The 18,224-nt window shown below is 44.1% G+C and overlaps 1 protein-coding gene across 7 annotated transcripts in view; it reads left to right on the top strand.

The window, feature by feature from the left end:
* The window catches only part of SPEN (spen family transcriptional repressor), a 192,989-nt gene that overhangs the window by 161,730 nt on the left and 13,035 nt on the right, over nt 1-18,224 (top strand). For all 7 annotated transcript variants that reach the window (XM_033921336.1, XM_033921338.1, XM_033921335.1 and 4 more), the window contains 2 exons: nt 4,912-5,328; nt 15,406-15,600. In XM_033921336.1, coding sequence (XP_033777227.1) covers nt 4,912-5,328; nt 15,406-15,600 — 612 coding nt within the window. The remainder of the gene's footprint in view (nt 1-4,911; nt 5,329-15,405; nt 15,601-18,224) is intronic.

The raw sequence follows: 18,224 nt of genomic DNA, 5'->3' as shown, positions 1-18,224 counted from the left end.
ATCAAACAACATATTAAACTAAAATTGCAAAATTAATATTACTACAAGAAAATACTAACCTAGCTAATCTCACACTAGTCCTCAATTTTATTGGATCCATAATTAAGAGTAGAACATATATAATTCAAATTAATTAATTAGGAAAAATCCTTATCTGACTAAAGTGCAGGAAACTAACTTTCCATGGACGTTGTTTAATGTCAACGAAGAGGTTACACTGCCAGCATTTTATACCACAAGGGCCAAAAAGAAAGACAAGGCCTTAAAGATTTTGGACATCCAGAGAGTTCTATTGCATTACTTGGAGGTGACTGAGTTTTAACTTTCAGATCATATAACATAAGAACATAAGAAGCGCCATCTCCGGATCAGTCCTTCGGTCCATCAGGTCCGGCGATCCGCACACGCGGAAGCCCTGCCAGGTATACATCTGGCGTAATTTTTAGTCAAAACTTCTACTAGAAAAAGAATTGTTTATCTTAAATATCTTTTAATTCTAAAAATTTTTACATATAAATACACATTACAATATATCAACCACATTGTTATGGAGTGACTGTTTTTTAAAGGAGTAATTTGCTGATTTGTTGTGCAATTTTGATATCCTGTGCCTGTGTGGTTGATATATTGTAATGTGTATTTATATGTAAAAATTTTTAGAATTAAAAGATATTTAAGATAATTCTTTTTCTAGTAGAAGTTTTAGGTAACGTTCAAAATAATTGAATATAATTGAGTGGTATTCCCACTATAGAGTGTGTAATTTTTAGTCACCCATATCTTTCTATGCCTCTCGTAAGGAGCTGTGCATCTAGTTTGCTTTTGAATCCTAGGACGGTCGATTCCGCAATAACCTCCTCTGGGAGAGCATTCCAGGAGTCAACCACTCTGCGTGAAGCAGAACTTCCTGATATTTATCCTGAACTTGTCCCCCCTTAGCTTCATTCCGTGTCCTCTTGTCCGTGTCAAATTGGACAATGTAAATAATTTTTTTTGCTCTATTTTGTCGATTCCTTTCAGTATTTTGAAGGTCTTGATCATATCCCCTCGCAGTCTCCTTTTCTCAAGGGAGAACAATCCCAGTCTCTTAAGTCGATCCTCGTATTCCAGTCTCTCCATCCCTTTTACTAGTTTCGTTGCTCGTCTCTGCACTCTCTCCAGCAGTTTTATATCCTTCTTTAGTTTGGGAGATCAATGTTGGACGCAGTATTCCAAGTGGGGTCTGACCATTGCTCTACAAAGCGGCATTATGACCCTCTCCGATCTACTCGTGATTCCCTTCTTTATCATGGCCAACATTCTATTTGCTTTCTTTGCTGCCGCCGCACATTGTGCTGATGGTTTCAGGGTCCTATCTATCAGTACATCCAGGTCCTTTTCTTGTTCGCTCTTATCCAGAGTTGCACCTGGCATTCTATACTCGTGTTCCTTATTCTTACTGCCTAAATGCATTACTTTGCATTTCTCCACATTAAACTTCATCTGCCATTTCTCCGCCCATTTCTCTAACTGACACAAGTCGCTCTGGAGTTCCTCACTATCCTTCTGCGATCTGACTGCCTGGCATAGCTTTGTGTCGTCTGCAAACTTGATGGTCTCACTGGATGTTCCTTCTTCTAGGTCATTGATATAAATATTAAATAAGATCGGCCCAAGTACCGAGCCCTGGGGTACACCACTAGTCACTTTCTCCCAGTTGGAGAACTTCCCATTTATGCCCACTCTCTGTTTTCTGTTCTCCAGCCATTTGCCTATCCATCTTTGTATATTTTTATGTTAACCAGTTAGGTGAGATGAGAGAGACCATCTCTCTATCTCTATCTCTAGATGGATTTGTAGAGCGATATCTTCTGCATATATCAATTTTGGCAAACAATCGCCTGTCACGGTGATGGGGCATTCAATAAGAGGAGTGGCCTCCTTTTGGGCGGAAACTTGGGCAATTCCACCAAGAAGATTTGTAGATCAGTATCCTGGTCCTCCCTTCATATCTTCACCAAAATTCTACAGGTGGACATAGCACAGGAAGATGCCGCTTTAAGGAAGCTCATCTATCCTATTCTAGAGTTGGAGACTGCTTAGGTACATCCCTACATTTCAACAGATAAAGACCATATTTACTGGAAAAGGAGATTAGGTTCTTGCCTTGATAATATCTTTTCCAATAGATAGGGATGGTATGCTAATCCCCCCCTTCCCATCCCAGTCCTGGAGTACCCCCTTGCCAGTCAGGTTTTCAGGATAGCCCTAATAAATATGCATGGAGCAGATTTGCATGCCTGTCACCTCCATTATATGCAAATCTCTCTTATGCATATTCATTAGGGTTATCCTAAAAGCCTAACTGGCTGGTGGTCCTCCAGGACAGGGTTGGGAACCAGTGTTCTAGAGCATTTATGGTGCTGGTACCTGAAACATAGAACAAGCTCCTGGATGATTATGGGGAGATGTTCAACTTTGAAGTAATTTAGGAAACAGTTGTATACTTGGTGAGAGGAGGTTAATTATTGTATGTACTTTTTAAAATTGTAAGCTAATTTGAATGACTATTTTATAAGATGATAGAGGTGGTGGAGATGAAACGGTATTTAAATTCAAGAAAGCTTGGGACAAGTACATCAGATCTCTAAGGAAGAGGAAGGAATAGTAGATGGTGTGGATAGGCAGTCTAGATAGGCCATATGGTCTTTAACTGCCTTAATTTTTCTATATTTCTGTAGTATATATGTTTTATAACTAGATTAATATCCAGTACTACCTACTGAAGCTAGACACCCACTGACTGTTAAAAGTTTCTTGTGTACTAATGGATGATATCTCGGTGCCAATTGTATTTGTGTCATCATATGGGGGAAGGGGGGGTCACTGTTGGTTCTTCATCATCTTCAAAGCCTCAAGTAAGCAATGTGGTACAAAAGACCTTTATAAGGTTAAATTTAATTTGTAGATTAAAGAAGCCTGTTAAATCTGCTGATAACTTTTGATCTGTTTTACAGGCATTGGTTTTTCCAATATTTGATTATTGTAATGCTGTATTAATAGGCCTGAAGACACAGAAAGTGGAACAAATGTTCTGGATGGTCAGGAAACGTCTAGTGCAAAATTTTATTAATCTCAGAAAGTCATATGATAACAGTGAAAAGCTTTTGGATGCCAAAAGTCTGTGTCAGAGTTATACAATAATTTCACCATATGATTAATGCTCACAGGGTTTATCATAAAAACTGGACCCTACAAGGGTCATGTTTCAGCAGTATTTTGCCTTCCTCAGGGGTCCTGATGATGCATAACCTGAGATTATGCAAAATTACTGTAGGTGAGTGACACAATTCCAAGGAACTATAACTTTCTTTATGGAAAATGCAGCTACTGACAACGACCGCTCACAGCGAGAGGAGCTGACGTTTGCCATAAAGAAAGTTATAGTTCAAAGTTTTGCACCAGAAGTTTCCTGACCATCCAGAACATTTGTTCCATTTTCTGTGTCTTCGGATCCATTGTTTTTGTTGTGAAATATCAGTCCTTTCTTCCAAGTTTTGTATTATTAGGCCTGCCAAAGCATCCATTACAAGCTCTACAGGTTGCACAAAATGCAGCTGGGTACCCCCATTCATGTCATGTTGCCTCAATTTTGAAGGAGCTCCATTGACTCCCAATACACTTTTTCAGTTTAAAGTAATACAGTACTTGTAATTCATAAAGCATTGAACAATGACGCACAATTAGCTATGACACTGAGAGCATATTATCCGAGTCATAATTGAGGTCTGTGGAGAAGATGCTTTTGGATGCCCATAGTTTTAAGCATTTCACACTAGACACCATTCTAGTATGTTTTAATCCTTTAATTGGTCAGATGAAAAAAAGTCAAGGGAGGTGTCTTTTCAACCAAAGATAAAGTCTTTATTTGATACAGTGTGTATCAAATAAAGACTTTATCTTTGGTTGAAAAGACACCTCCCTTGCCTTTTTTTTTTGTCTGTTTGTATCCCAAAGCGAGGTGTTCTTCTGTCTGCCTGTCTGTCTTGTTAACCCTTTAATTGGCAGAACTGGGATAGGTTCAAAGAATCGCTCGTCACTACACCAGTTTTATAACAAATCAGATATAGTAGACCCAATACCAGTCGATATTTGTTAAAAGATGCTATTATAGAATAAAATTCCTAATGAGATAAAATATTAAAACTTCCAATTTAACTTCATAATCTGCCAAAAAATATACTTATCGATCTTCCTCAGTTCTTCAGTTCAAGACTAACACTAAGGGGTCCTTTTATCAAGCTGCGGTAGGGGTTTAATGTGCGCAGTAACACACGTTAAACCGCCTGCTACGCTAGCCGCTAACGTCTACATTGAGCAGGTGTTAGTTTTTTTGCCGGCTGCGGGGGTTTGTGCGTGATGAAATGTCCGACGCGCTAACCCTGCTAGCGCGGCTTGATAAAAGGACCCCTAAGACTACCATACACATGTAAATGAACATTCTGTCTATGCATTATGTATGTTAACTTTGCAACCTGTTTTGAGCTCATTGGGGAGGATGGGATATAAAATGAACCAAATAAATATTGTTGTCTGTTGATGTTTGTTTTATGTATGTATTCATGTATACTGCCTAGAATTGTTAGATAGTGTTTATAATTTATTTTTAAATAATTTTAGCATTTGAGGTTTTTTTGACAGCTTTATTTCGTGTTTTGTCTTTCCAAATGACTTTTCTTTCTGTGTCAAGAGATTTTGAAATTCAGTCCATTGGTTCATTTTACAATGCTATGTTAGAAAAATTTCTCGAGAGATAACACAAAAGAGGTGGAAGGCCGAACATGTCATCTTACATGAGAACATTGGTAAAAAGGTGTCTTTATCCATTCTTTCTAAGTTTTTAATTTTATTTTTGTTTAATCCACATTTTAGGGTTTATCAGAGGGTGAACATTCACACCCTAGTCAGCCTGTACGAAGCAAAACACCTCAAGTTTCTCAGGACTGTAAGGGTCCGCAGTCAGGAGGAAGTGAACAGTTTCACCACACCTCTGGAAACAGACATCCAGGACAAATGGAACCTCTTATCCAACATGTTCGGGGATCCCAAGTGGACGCTGCTCAAACCGCCTACCCGTCACCTGTGTCCATTTCTATGAAGCAGGAACTCCCATCCCCACATCAGACTCAGACTGTTCAGAAGCAACCTTTATTTATATCAAACTCTTTGGGTCCTGGAACGACTCCTGCACTATCCCTCCCTCGCTCAGAACCGCAATCTGTTTTGAAGCAAGAACAGTCTTCTCATTCAGTTTCACAGAGGCCTGTGGATATGGTACAGTTGTTAACGGTAGGTAATTGTCTTTTTGAACTGCTTGAGCTGTCTGAGTGCTCCTTGTTTTAATAATGGTTATGTTGGGAAAACATAATACAATTGTCCAAATCTCATTTTTATACACTAGGTTATTGCACATATACAACATTAATTCTATTACGTCCCTTCCAGATTCAATACACTAGGGTCTCCTTTTACAAAGGTACACTAGCGTTTTTAGCGCATGCACCGTGCACGCTAGCCAAAAAATTACCACCTGCTTAAAAAGAGGCAGTAGCGGCTAAGCGCGCACTAAAACCACTAGCACACCTTTGTAAAAGGAGCCCTAGGTGTTCAATCCCAACCCATAGTCCGGTGTTGCAGAAATCTACATCTTTTCTGAACACATGTTCCACCCCCTTAGCCTATGAGTCAGCAAGCATTACTTTCAATTTCTGCAAGTAGTCCAAGCAGAAGTCTTTTGCTGTTGCTCTGCTTCTGTTTCTTAATTTTTTACTTAAAGTTCATTTTTTGGTGGCTTCAGTGCCTTGAGACCCTTCCCCAGTGGTCCCCTGTCAGAGAAAAGGATGCAGTCTTGCGGAACTGGACTGCAGCTTCACAGAAAAACTCTGGTGGATCTGTGGAGCCAGCCTGCTATGTGCCACTCTCTTCAAGTGCCCGGGGGTCCTTTCCCATAGAAGTCTGCTGACCAGTGACTCTGTCACAGGATTCTAGCACAGGCTGTGTGTGTCTGAATAGAAACCCACTCGGGTTTCAAGGTGCAGGCTGATTTTCAGCCCCCAATTGTATGGTAGAGGATCCATGGGGCGGAGGTTGAAGTTGGTGCATTTGGAGCTGTTTCTGAGGCAAAAAAGTCCTTTTTCTCCACTCAGCTGCTTTGATGTTGACAGACAAAGACATTACAGAGACTGTGAGTACCTCCATTATTTCCTATAGGAACTTTGGAGGTGGCTTGTGGATCGATTTAAACTTCTTTTTTCAATTTCTGTGGGTAGGGTTCAGGTCCCCCACCTCCCCAGACCCCAAATCGCAATTTTTTATTTTTGGTTTTGTTTATTTTTGCCATTTTTGGTGCAAATTGGTGACAGTGGCGCTTTTTTTCTAACTTTGATTTCTTCCTCAAAAAACCATCAATTTGACTCAAAATCGATTTGGATGGACTCCCCAGCCCCATATCTATTTAATGTGGACATTGCGCGCCACGTGCCTTAGCACGCTGGGGGAGGGGGTGGGAACTTTGGACCACCTCCTCCATCTCCTCTTGGGCTGGGGAGCCGGCCTGGGTATGTGCCTTCCGAAGAAAATCTCACCCAGCGGCCATTCTGGTGTCTGGCACAGTACACTTGCGTTCCTAGTCTGGGGACTCTTTTGACGTGACCCTTACCTATTGTATTTTCCTTTTTTGTTTCGCTTTCTCTTTTACAATTGTAGTTCTTCCCTTTTTTTTCCTATTGTTTTACTTCTCTCTACGCGGTATTCTCTATGCAGGTAAACTGGGAAAATCTCTTCTCTTCAAAATCACAGGTCTCTGGAATGACCTTACTATCCCGTTGCGGAACCTGGGCTCTCTCCAACTATTCCGCAAGCAACTGAAAACTTGGCTCTTCTCTAACATGTAATTCTATTTTCCCCCTTACTCTTCCATTCTATATATAAGTTCTTGTAAACCGTGCCGAGCTCCACTTCCATGGAGAGGATGCGGTATATAAATTTAAGGTTTAGTTTAGTTTAGTAAGTCCATCTGTCATATTATGTGTTTTATTAAGTTGTTTTGGTTTTATCTAGTATCCCTGACTTTTAATCTGTTTTTATGTAAATTTTATATTGTATATCGCTTAGAAATTTGATTAAGCGGTTTAAAAGGTTTTTTTTTTTTTTTAATAAACTTGAAACTACCTCAACAGAGCCCTGGCATGGTTGCGGAGTGGGCCTTTTCACTGGATTTTATTTGGCTCCTCTGAGCAGTGTATCGTCAGACCCTGTTCGTTTAATGAGGTGGCAGGCGTGTCAAGGCTTTTTCGGTCTGTGGTAAAGACAGAAGGGAGTGAGTGCAGCTTGAAGAAGGTTTCTTGTGTCGGCTTCGGGGGCAGGGCGGAGATCGTTGGAAGTGGTATCAGCATTGGGGGGGGAGGGGAGATGTTGGAAATGGCTTCAGCCTGGTGGGGTGGGGGCAAGGGCAGGCAGGAACATGAGATCCCCGGTGGTAGTGGCCGATTCCTCCTCTACGGATGGGCAGGAATTGACGGCCAGGCCACATACTCCCTAGGGTACGCATATCGCATGTTGAGAAACACTGGGCTAGATGAACCATTGGTCTGCCCTGCCTCTTGATTTTAATTGTGAGTACAGTCCATTCTTATTATTTGCATATCCGTGGTTGCATCCATTCTGACCAATATTCCCCGTTTGCACTGCTGTGCTCACGCATTTGCGGACCTGCTCTTAAAAAAATTAAACAGCTTTGTTTTTGTTTTCACTTCACGGTCTGGCATTTGCTTCCAGATATGGCTCCCAAGTGTCCAGAGAGTGAATTGCAAGCATCTACAGATTCGCCAAGTGCCGTCCCATACAAGGGACCCAAGCATTGTTCCCTTTTTAAGAACCGAGTTCATGTACACAAAATTTTATTTTTCATGAGCAAAGGACTGAGTTGATGTTAGCAAAAATTTTCTTATATTACCCTGATGGTATTATATACACTATACTTTACAAATTAAGAATTACAAATATAAATTTTAGTAAATGGAAAATACAGTAGAGTCTTGGTTAACCGGGTCTCTCACACAAGCGACAAAAATATCGCAGGTGTTAAAAAAAAAAAAAAGTCCCCTGAAACATTAGCGGCAGTGTCCTGGGCTGCAAATCCTCCCTCAAGCCCCAAGCAGCTATGACCCTCCCCCCTCCCTCCTGCCCCGAAGCACCAGCGTAGCAGCAGAGCTGCAGAGCCGTCCTCCCTCCCATCCTAAAGTAGCAGAAGCAGATGGCAGTCATGAGCTGCAAACTCCCTTTCTCTCTTTTCCTTACCCAAATGCAGCCGTCAGCAGGAGGTACAGGCTGTTTGTGGCCATTCCCGGCAGGGCTTTTCCTCAGATGCATCACTTCCAACACATCAGAGGAAAGGCCCTGCCAGGGCAGGCCACAAGCAGCCTGTTTTGAGGCTGTCTCCTGCTGACTGCTGTGCTTCGGGTAAGGAAGAGAGAGAGGGAGCGAAAGGGATTCGTGGCTCAAGACCGCTGCCATGGTTGTGCTTTGGGGAAGGAGAGGGGAATTGAGAGTGTGTTAGACAAGGTTTCTAACACATTCTCAACCAGAAAAACAGTTATCTGGTATCCACCAATTCCCGTGGGTGCTGGATAACTGATATTCTACTGTAAGATGATTTTTTATTGAAAGGACTTAAAACATTTTTCAGTTAGCTCTCAGAGGCCATCACTTCTTTCCCCAGATCAAGATAGTATGCTGACCTGGTTTTGTTTTGATATTTCATAGAGGTATCTCTTCTGTTCCTTGATTTTCCTTTGTTTGCTTTGCTACATACTGAGGTCTTAGAGGACAGCCCAGATGTAAGAGAAGAGCAGCAAAACTATGCAAATGAAGCTTCGTACAAGATTTCTCATGAGAAGGGATTGACTACCTGAAGGTTCAGGAATAGAGGATGGGTTTACACTTCTCCCTCCGTATTCGCTGTGATAGGGATTAACAGACCCACAAATACAGAAAAACCACGAATAACTTTTTTATATGTTATTTGCTGTTTTCTATTAAAAACCATCGTGAATATGGTAAAACCACAAATAACATGGTGGGAGACCTGGCCTGTTCCTGAAGAAGAGGCAAAATACGGTGAAGAAAATGCTGGGAATCAGCGATTTCAAACATGTACACTGATGAAATTTGGGAGAGGAGCCAGCAAGCTAAAACCCACTAATAATCGAAACCGTGATTGCGGAAACTGAGAATATGGAGGGAGAAGTGTACAAGAAAAAAGATTAACAAGGTAATCCCTCTTTTCCCATAAACTCGGCATTTCATTATTCACGATTTTGTGGTTCGTGAACATTTTTGGGAACCGTACTACTGCGAATAATGAGAACAGACTATCTTTTTTCTGTTTTTTCCACTTTTTGTTCTCTCCCCCATTTTTCTTAGCTTTTTCTTCACTTTTTGTTCTCGCTTCTGTTTTTTCTTAGTTTGTCGGCACTTTTTTATTTTTATTTTTGGCTCACAGCCGCTTTAGGCCCAACCTTCCAGCCGGTTCTGTCTTAAACAAATATAAATAAATGAAAAGTTTCAACATGGAGGAAAAGTCCATAGTCAGTTACTAAGAAAGACATGGGGGAAGCCACTCTTGCCCTGGATTGGTAGAATGGAATATTGTTACTCCTTGGGTTAGTGGCCTGGATTGGCCATCGTGAGAACGGGCTACTGGGCTTGATGGACTATTGGTCTGACCGAATAAGATTCTTATATTCTTAATAAATGTTTAACCAACTTTATTTCAAATGCACTTTCTTATCAAACATTTAGGAAGTCAATCAAAACTTATCTCTTTGATAAATTTCTCTGACTCCATTTCTGCCTTGATGTACTTCTAAAACACTTTCAGGAAAAATTTGATTACCGTATTTTCGCGGATATAACGCGCGCGTTATACGTGATTTTACGTACCGCGCATACCCCTCGCGCGTTATATGCCTGAGCGTGGTATAGAAAAGTTTTTAAACATAGTTCCCACCCCGCCCGACGCCCGATTCACCCCCCCCAGCAGGACCGCTCGCACCCCCACCCCGAACGACCGCTCGCACGCGCTCCCACCCGCACCCGCATCCACGATCGGAGCAAGAGGGAGCCCAAGCCCTCTTGCCCGGCCGACTCCCCGACGTCCGATACATCCCCCCCCCGGCAGGACCACTCGCACCCTCACCCCGAAGGACCGCCGACTCCCCAACAATATCGGGCCAGGAGGGAGCCCAAACCCTCCTGGCCACGGCGACCCCCTAACCCCACCCCGCACTACATTACGGGCAGGAGGGATCCCAGGCCCTCCTGCCCTCGACGCAAACCCCCTCCCCCCAACGACCGCCCCCCCCCAAGAACCTCCGCCCGTCCCCCAGCCGACCCGCGACCCCCCTGGCCGACCCCCACCCGCCTTCCCCGTACCTTTGTGTAGTTGGGCCAGAAGGGAGCCCAAACCCTCCTGGCCACGGCGACCCCCTAACCCCACCCCGCACTACATTACGGGCAGGAGGGATCCCAGGCCCTCCTGCCCTCGACGCAAACCCCCCTCCCCCCCAGCCGACCCGCGACCCCCCTGGCCGACCCCCACGACCCCCCCACCCCCCTTCCCCGTACCTTTGGAAGTTGGCCGGACAGACGGGAGCCAAACCCGCCTGTCCGGCAGGCAGCCAACGAAGGAATGAGGCCGGATTGGCCCATCCGTCCTAAAGCTCCGCCTACTGGTGGGGCCTAAGGCGCGTGGGCCAATCAGAATAGGCCCTGGAGCCTTAGGTCCCACCTGGGGGCGCGGCCTGAGGCACATGGGCCAAACCCGACCATGTGTCTCAGGCCGCGCCCCCAGGTGGGACCTAAGGCTCCAGGGCCTATTCTGATTGGCCCACGCGCCTTAGGCCCCACCAGTAGGCGGAGCTTTAGGACGGATGGGCCAATCCGGCCTCATTCCTTCGTTGGCTGCCTGCCGGACAGGCGGGTTTGGCTCCCGTCTGTCCGGCCAACTTCCAAAGGTACGGGGAAGGGGGGTGGGGGGGTCGTGGGGGTCGGCCAGGGGGGTCGCGGGTCGGCTGGGGGGGAGGGGGGTTTGCGTCGAGGGCAGGAGGGCCTGGGATCCCTCCTGCCCGTAATGTAGTGCGGGGTGGGGTTAGGGGGTCGCCGTGGCCAGGAGGGTTTGGGCTCCCTTCTGGCCCAACTACACAAAGGTACGGGGAAGGCGGGTGGGGGTCGGCCAGGGGGGTCGCGGGTCGGCTGGGGGACGGGCGGAGGTTCTTGGGGGGGGCGGTCGTTGGGGGGAGGGGGTTTGCGTCGAGGGCAGGAGGGCCTGGGATCCCTCCTGCCCGTAATGTAGTGCGGGGTGGGGTTAGGGGGTCGCCGTGGCCAGGAGGGTTTGGGCTCCCTCCTGGCCCGATATTGTTGGGGAGTCGGCGGTCCTTCGGGGTGAGGGTGCGAGTGGTCCTGCCGGGGGGGGGGATGTATCGGACGTCGGGGGGGGGCATCAGGCTTTCAGGATGGGGACAGACCTTCAAGGGGGGACAGGACTTCAAGGGAGGACAGTGCACGGAAAGTCAGGGGGGGTGAACGGAGAGTCGGGACAGCGCACGGAAAGTCAGGGCAGTGCACGGAAGTCAGGGGGGGGTGAACAGAGAGTCGGGACAGCGCACGGAAAGTCAGGGCGGGCGAAAGGAGAGTCGGGCAGCATGCGCGTTATATGCCTGAGCGCGGTATAGAAAAGTTTTTGTACATATCATCGTGATTTCTGCGCGCTATACCCCTGTGCGCGTTTTACAATGGTGCGCGTTATATCCGCGAAAATACGGTAATCTTACCATGTAATTTTGAAAGTTGTTTGTAATATCGCTGTCTGTATTACAGTCTCTTCAAGTTTCAAGTTTTTTCAAGTTTATTAATTCTTTTGATTAATTGCTTAATCATAGTTCTAAGTGATGAACAATTTAAATACATTCAAAGGGAAACAATACAATACAATACAATACAAACTGCTTTGATCTGTTTATGGTATTGTGGTGTATAAAAATAAAGTAGCTATTATTATTATTCTACTTCATCCCTATCTGGACAACTGGTTGATTTGAGCAAAGTCTTTTCAGGATAGTTCCCGGGTCACGACTTGGATTGTGGTGTTTTTGCAGTCATTGAGCTGGGTGGTCAACCTGTCCAAAAGCCAGTTGACTCAGTCTCATCTCTTGGAGTATCTCAGAGTTCTCTTCGACACCAGTTTGCGGAGAGTTTTCCTTCCTGAGGCCTGGGTATTGAAATTGCAGTTGCAGATTCACTCCCTGATGGATTGTTGTTGCCCTCAGGCGCAGGATTTTCTGAGGTTTTGGGGTCATTGGGCTCCCTGGAAGTAGTCAGGTGGGCTCAGGCTCACATGTATTCTTTTCAGTAAGCTCTTCCTCGGCGGTGGTCACCACAGATTCACAATCTGGACTCTCCTGTCCCTGAGCTGGTGGCTACAGTCTTCCAGTCTGGTTCAGGGACAGTGCTTCTTAAGGATGCCAATCTCCTCGGTTGAGGAGCTCAATGTCTTGGTTGTTCGGCTCAGGGCAGCTGGTTGTCGGTGGAAACATTATGGTCAATCAATATTCTGAAGGCTAGAGCCATTCGGTTGGCGTTGGTAGCTTTAGATTCATTGCTGGAGGGGAAGTCAGTTTGGGTTCTCTCAGACAATGCTTATGTCAGTCATCAGGGGGTGATCCAAGAGTCATCTAGTGGCGCAGGAGGCAACTCTTCTTATGGAATGGGAAGAGACTCATCTTCTGGATATTTTGGTTTCTCACATAGCAGGAGTAGACAATGTCCAGGCAGACTTCCTCAGTCGTCATGTGCTGGATCCTAGTGTCTCGGGCTGGAACCTTCGAGTTGATTGTTCAGTCATGGGCCTCATGGCTATGAGCGTCAACACCAAAGCACCTAGGTTCTTCAGTTGGTGCAGGGAATACCAAGCCAAGGGGTTGGTTGCTCTGGTGCAGGCTTGGCTGACAGACGGCCTGCTGTAGGTCTTTACTCTGTGACCTCTGGTGGGCAGAGTTCTTTGCATTGCCCAGCATGCAGGCTTTGTATCCTGGTGGCTCTAGATTGGCCCAGGCACCCGTGTTACACAGATCTGGTTTGTCTTCTCATGGCAAATCCTCTTTTTCTGCCCCTCTCGCCCGACCTTCTGACTCAGGGCAGGGGCCCATTCCCATGTTCAATCCAAGTCCCTTTTGTCTTACAGCTTGACTCTTGAAAGGGAACGCTTAAGTAAGAAAGGATATTTGGATAAGATGATCTTCACCTTCTTGGGTTCTTAGAGATTTTCCACCTTTCGGGCTTATGTGCGCATTTGACATCTTTTTGAGGAGTGGTGGTCCACTCGTGGCTTGATTCCCCTTTGCCTGTTATAAGAACATAAGAATTGCCGCTGCTGGGTCAGACCAGTGGTCCATCGTGCTCAGCAGTCGGCACACATAGCGGCGCTTGGTTTAAAGACCAGTGCCCTGACCAAGCCTAGCTTTACCTGCGTACTTTCTGGATGGCCTGGAGCGAAGTTTTGCCCGGTCCTCCCTCAGATTCAGATTGCAGCTTTTTCTTCTTTTTGCAGTCTGTTGCATGGTTGGCGTTTGGCCTGTTCTCCTGATGCGATTTGATTCTTGAGAGCGACAAAATTGCTCTGGCCTCCAGTTCTTCCTTTAGTTCCAGCCTGGGATCTCAGTCTGGTTCTTTCTGTGCTCGTTTGTCCTCCTTTTGAGCCTCTTGGCATGTTGAAGGACCTTACTCTGGTGGCCATTACTTACTCTGGTGGCCATTACTTTTACGAGATGTGTTTCTGAACTGCAAGCCTTTTTATATAGGCCTCCCTTCCTGGAGTTCTCTAGGGAGCAGGTCATGTTGCAGCTGGTTCCCTCCTTTCTTCTGAAGGTGGTTTTGCCTTTTCATGTCAAGTTTCAAGTTTATTAGGTGTTTATATATCGCCTATCAAGATTATCTAAGCGGTTTTACAATCAGGTACTCAGGCATTTTCCCTATCTATCCCGATGGGCTATGGAGGACTGAGTGACTTGCCCAGGGTCACAAGTAGCAATGTGGGGTTTGAACCCACAACCCCAGAGTGCTGAGGCTGTAGTTCCAACCACCGTGCCACACGCTCCTCCATTATCCTTCTGGTCTTGTGTAGTCAGGATGGCTCTTTGGAGCAGAGACAGTTGCGGAAATTGGATGTCCATAGGGTCCTTCGCTCTTACGTTCAGCGGACCTAGGAGTTTGGACAGTTGGATCGTCTTTTTGTCCTTTTAGCGGGCCCTCATAAGGGGGACTGTGCTTACAAGGCTATGATTGCGCGCTGGATCAAGGATTCTATCGCTTCGGCGTTCCTTCTTCAAAAGAAATCTGTTCCAGATTTTCTCAATGTTCATTACACTCGGCCTCTTGGGCTGAGAGTTCTCTTGTGCCTCTGGTTGATAACTGTAAAGCTGCAGTTTGGTCTTCTTGCCATTCCTTTGTTCGTCACTACCATGTAGATGTTCAGGTGCGTCGAGACGCAGCGTTCAGTGAGCATGTTATTGTGGTGGCCCTTTGTGTATTGCTTTGGTAGGTCCCATCTGTTCTCTGCTGGTCTGAAGAGGCAATAAAGAAAGAGAAATTAGGTTCTTCTCTGCTAATTTTCTTTCTTTTAATCCCTCCAGACCGGCACAGACCCTACCCTGTTGTTTTTCGTGAAAAGTACAGGTTTGTTTGTTTTTTTTGCTGTATCTTGTTGTTGGTTTTTTTAGGAGTACAGTAAGAGCAGCGGCGTTTGGTTCATCTGGCTTAGCTAGCGAACTGTGGGGACGCCTTGAAGGTTCTTGTTCTAATCGGTATCCAGCAGTATTTCCCTGTCCAATCCGGACAACTACATAAGAACATAAGAATAGCCTTACTCTGTCAGACTAATGGTCCATCAAGCCCAGTAGCCCGTTCTCACAGTGGCCAATCCAGATCACTAGTACCTGTCCAAAACCCAAGGAGTAGCAATATTCCATGCTACCGATACAGGGCAAGTAGTGGCTTCTTCCATGTCTTTCTCATTAACAGACTATGGATTTAGTGGAGTTGGTGTGTTTAATAGTTTTTAGTTAGTTCCTGCTTGACTATTCGTCTAACTGATTATAGATGGGACTGCAGAGTCCACTTGTACCACTGCCAAAGTCAATGTGTTCTCAGTCAGAACCTAATTTCTCCTTAGTCCCCAAATCATGTACAATTTTGTAAAACTGGTTTTCCAATCCTTATTAAAAACCAAAGTCCTTTTCCTAGAATAATCTCACAGAATGATCTTGGCAATCTATTTTCTCCTTTTAAAAATTTTCCTTGTTTTTTTTGCAGAAATACCCTATTGTATGGCAGGGCCTCCTGGCACTAAAGAATGACACTGCTGCAGTTCAACTTCATTTTGTTTCTGGTAACAATGTTCTTGCACATCGGTCTTTGCCAGCACCAGAGGGAGGGCCTCCACTGAGAATTGCCCAACGCATGAGGCTAGAGGCTTCACAGCTGGAGGGTGTAGCACGCAGGATGCTGGTAAGAAACTGTTTACAGCACCATGATTAACCTGGAGGAGCTGATGCGTTTGTTTTATTCGCCTAGCATCTTCTTTTTCAAAGCTGTTGAGATTGGGGCCGAGTCTGGAATGCATGGATGCGATTTAGTGACATCATCACGTTGCATCTGTGCATGTGCAAATACACTCCAGACTAGTCCTGAAGAGATGCTGTTTGCATGAGGTGGAAAGTGGCAGGGCCACGCATCCTCTTTTTTCCATATGCAAAATCTGATAATCCTATCTATAAGGAGATTTTTTTCTGTAAAAGTAAAATCCAATCTATGCCCATACTTTTCCTCTCTTGATCTAAATATGACCCTTGGAATTACTTTAACCTCTCCTCCATGAAAGGCATGTGGTAATCCTTCCTTATTTTTCTCAAAAGCATGATCTGAAATCCCTAGAAAAAGTGCCTATAAAGACTACTGCTCACAGTTCTCTCACTGCAGTGCTCCCATTGTGTCTACTACACTTTGTTTACATTTAGAAAAGATATTGCTAGATGCCCCTGAGGGTACCCTCTTAATAAACATTGTATCTTAAATAACAGAATCAAGAAGAGCACTTGTTTTCTATAGCTATCAAGAAACTGATGTCAGCAGATTATTTAGTATCATTACAAGAAAATGATTGTGAATCCTGGCTTTCAGGCGTGAGTTTTGGGGTAAGAAATCTGCTTTGGAGAACAGATTGGGATTCTGTCCTTTCCAATTGAGAGTTTAGTCTGTGGTTAAAGACTAAAGCCTAGTGTTATCCCAGGACAAGCAGGCAGCATATTCTCACACAAGTGGGTGACGTCATCCATGGAGCCCCAGTACCGACAGCTTTAAAAGTGCATCACCACTTTAAAAACTTGAGAGAGTTCCCAAACTGCGCATGCACGAGTGCCTTCCCACCTGATGTCGCTCGCACCTCCTCAGTTCTTAGTTTTCCGTGGAGTTAAGAAGTCATAGTGGAGTTAAGAAGTCGTGTTTTTGAACGCTGTTCAAATTTTTTTACATTTTTCCTTCCCGCTCACACATTATTTCTTTTTCTTTTACTTCTTTTAAGTTTACTTAATTTTCTTAAAAAGAAAAAGTGGGGAAAATTTTTCCTCACTTTTCTCCTCGTGGGCTTCGCCTGACGAGGCCTTTCTCTTTTTCCACAGCCATTGAGTTCAATTTGGCTGAATCTGACTTTCCATTGATGTCCCGGTCGTTAACGGGTTTTAATAAGTACTGCAGGTGCCAAAGGCAAATTTCCATCACTGACCTCCACAGTTGGTGCTTGCAGTGCCTTGGCCTGGAACACCGTGTAGAATCTCCAAGTGAGTGATATTATATTATTGATATGCACCAAACAGGATTTGTTGTTAAAAGACATTCCTCTAATAATTCTAGATTAGCGTTTCATATGTTGAATTTAATCAAAAATATGAATGATCCGGCCTTTTCTGTATCTTTGGATGCAGAGAAATCTTTTGATAGGGTTGAATGGAATTTTATGTATCAAGCATTGGATTGGTTTGGTATAGGTCCTGGATTTATACAAATGATCAGAACATTGTATAGCTCCCCTTCTGCAAGATTGAATATTAATAATAATTTATCTGAGCGGTTTAAATTGCAAAGGGGAGTTAGACAAGGCTGTCCTTTATCTCCTTTGCTGTTTGATGTTGTATTAGAACCCTTATTATTAGCCATTCAATAAGCAAAGGGGATACAGGGTATTCCGCATTCAGATATGGAATATAAAGTTTCAGTATATGCAGATGATATTCTGCTTTATTTGAGAAATCCAGAAAATACCATTCCATGTTTATTGGAATTGATTGATACATTTGGAAAATTTTCAGGATACAAAATAAATTGGGAGTAAGTCAGAAATTTTTCCTTTAAATGTGTATTGTTCTAAAGAACTATTTGATTTTTTTCCATTCATATGGAAAGAAGATGGATTAAAATATTTAGGTATTAAGATTAAAAATAATCTGGATGACACAGTAAAAGAGAATGAAAAACTTTTATTAAAAAGAGTTACGGAGTTATGTGAGCAATGGAATCCTTTACATCTCTCTTGGTGGGGGAGAGTTCAAACTATTAAAATGATGATATTGCCTGTGGTTTGCTATCAAATGAGTATGATACCAATTTTTTTTCATGGGTTCTTTTATAAAAAGCTTAATGGTATCCTCACGAAATTTCTTTGGCTGGGTAAAATGCCTAGAATTGCTTTAGTATCTCTTCAAAGACCAATTGAGGAGGGTGGGGTAAATTTTCCTAATTTTTATAGGTATCATCAAGCCTATATTTTACGTCAGGGTATGTATTGGATCCTCCCAGAACTCATGGATAACGCCCCGGATTGGCTGTGTTTGGAGTGGCGTCTCTTGTTTCCTTTAAATTTAGTTCATGTTCCTAGTATTAAATTGCCTAGGAAATATAAGGAGAACATAATTTTATCTGACATATGGAGAACTTTGAGATACATTAGTAACTTAACATCTATTCCAATAAGTAAATCAATGAATCAATCCTTATGGATAAACTCCAAGATTCAAATTGGCGGATCTAAAGTCTTATGGAAAAACTGGATCATTGCAGGTATTCGAACTCTGAATGAT

Source organism: Geotrypetes seraphini, chromosome 15 (genome assembly GCF_902459505.1).
Source record: "Geotrypetes seraphini chromosome 15, aGeoSer1.1, whole genome shotgun sequence".
In the NCBI taxonomy this organism is placed as follows: Eukaryota; Metazoa; Chordata; class Amphibia; order Gymnophiona; family Dermophiidae; genus Geotrypetes; species Geotrypetes seraphini.
This window is presented reverse-complemented; position numbering and strand designations above follow the sequence as displayed.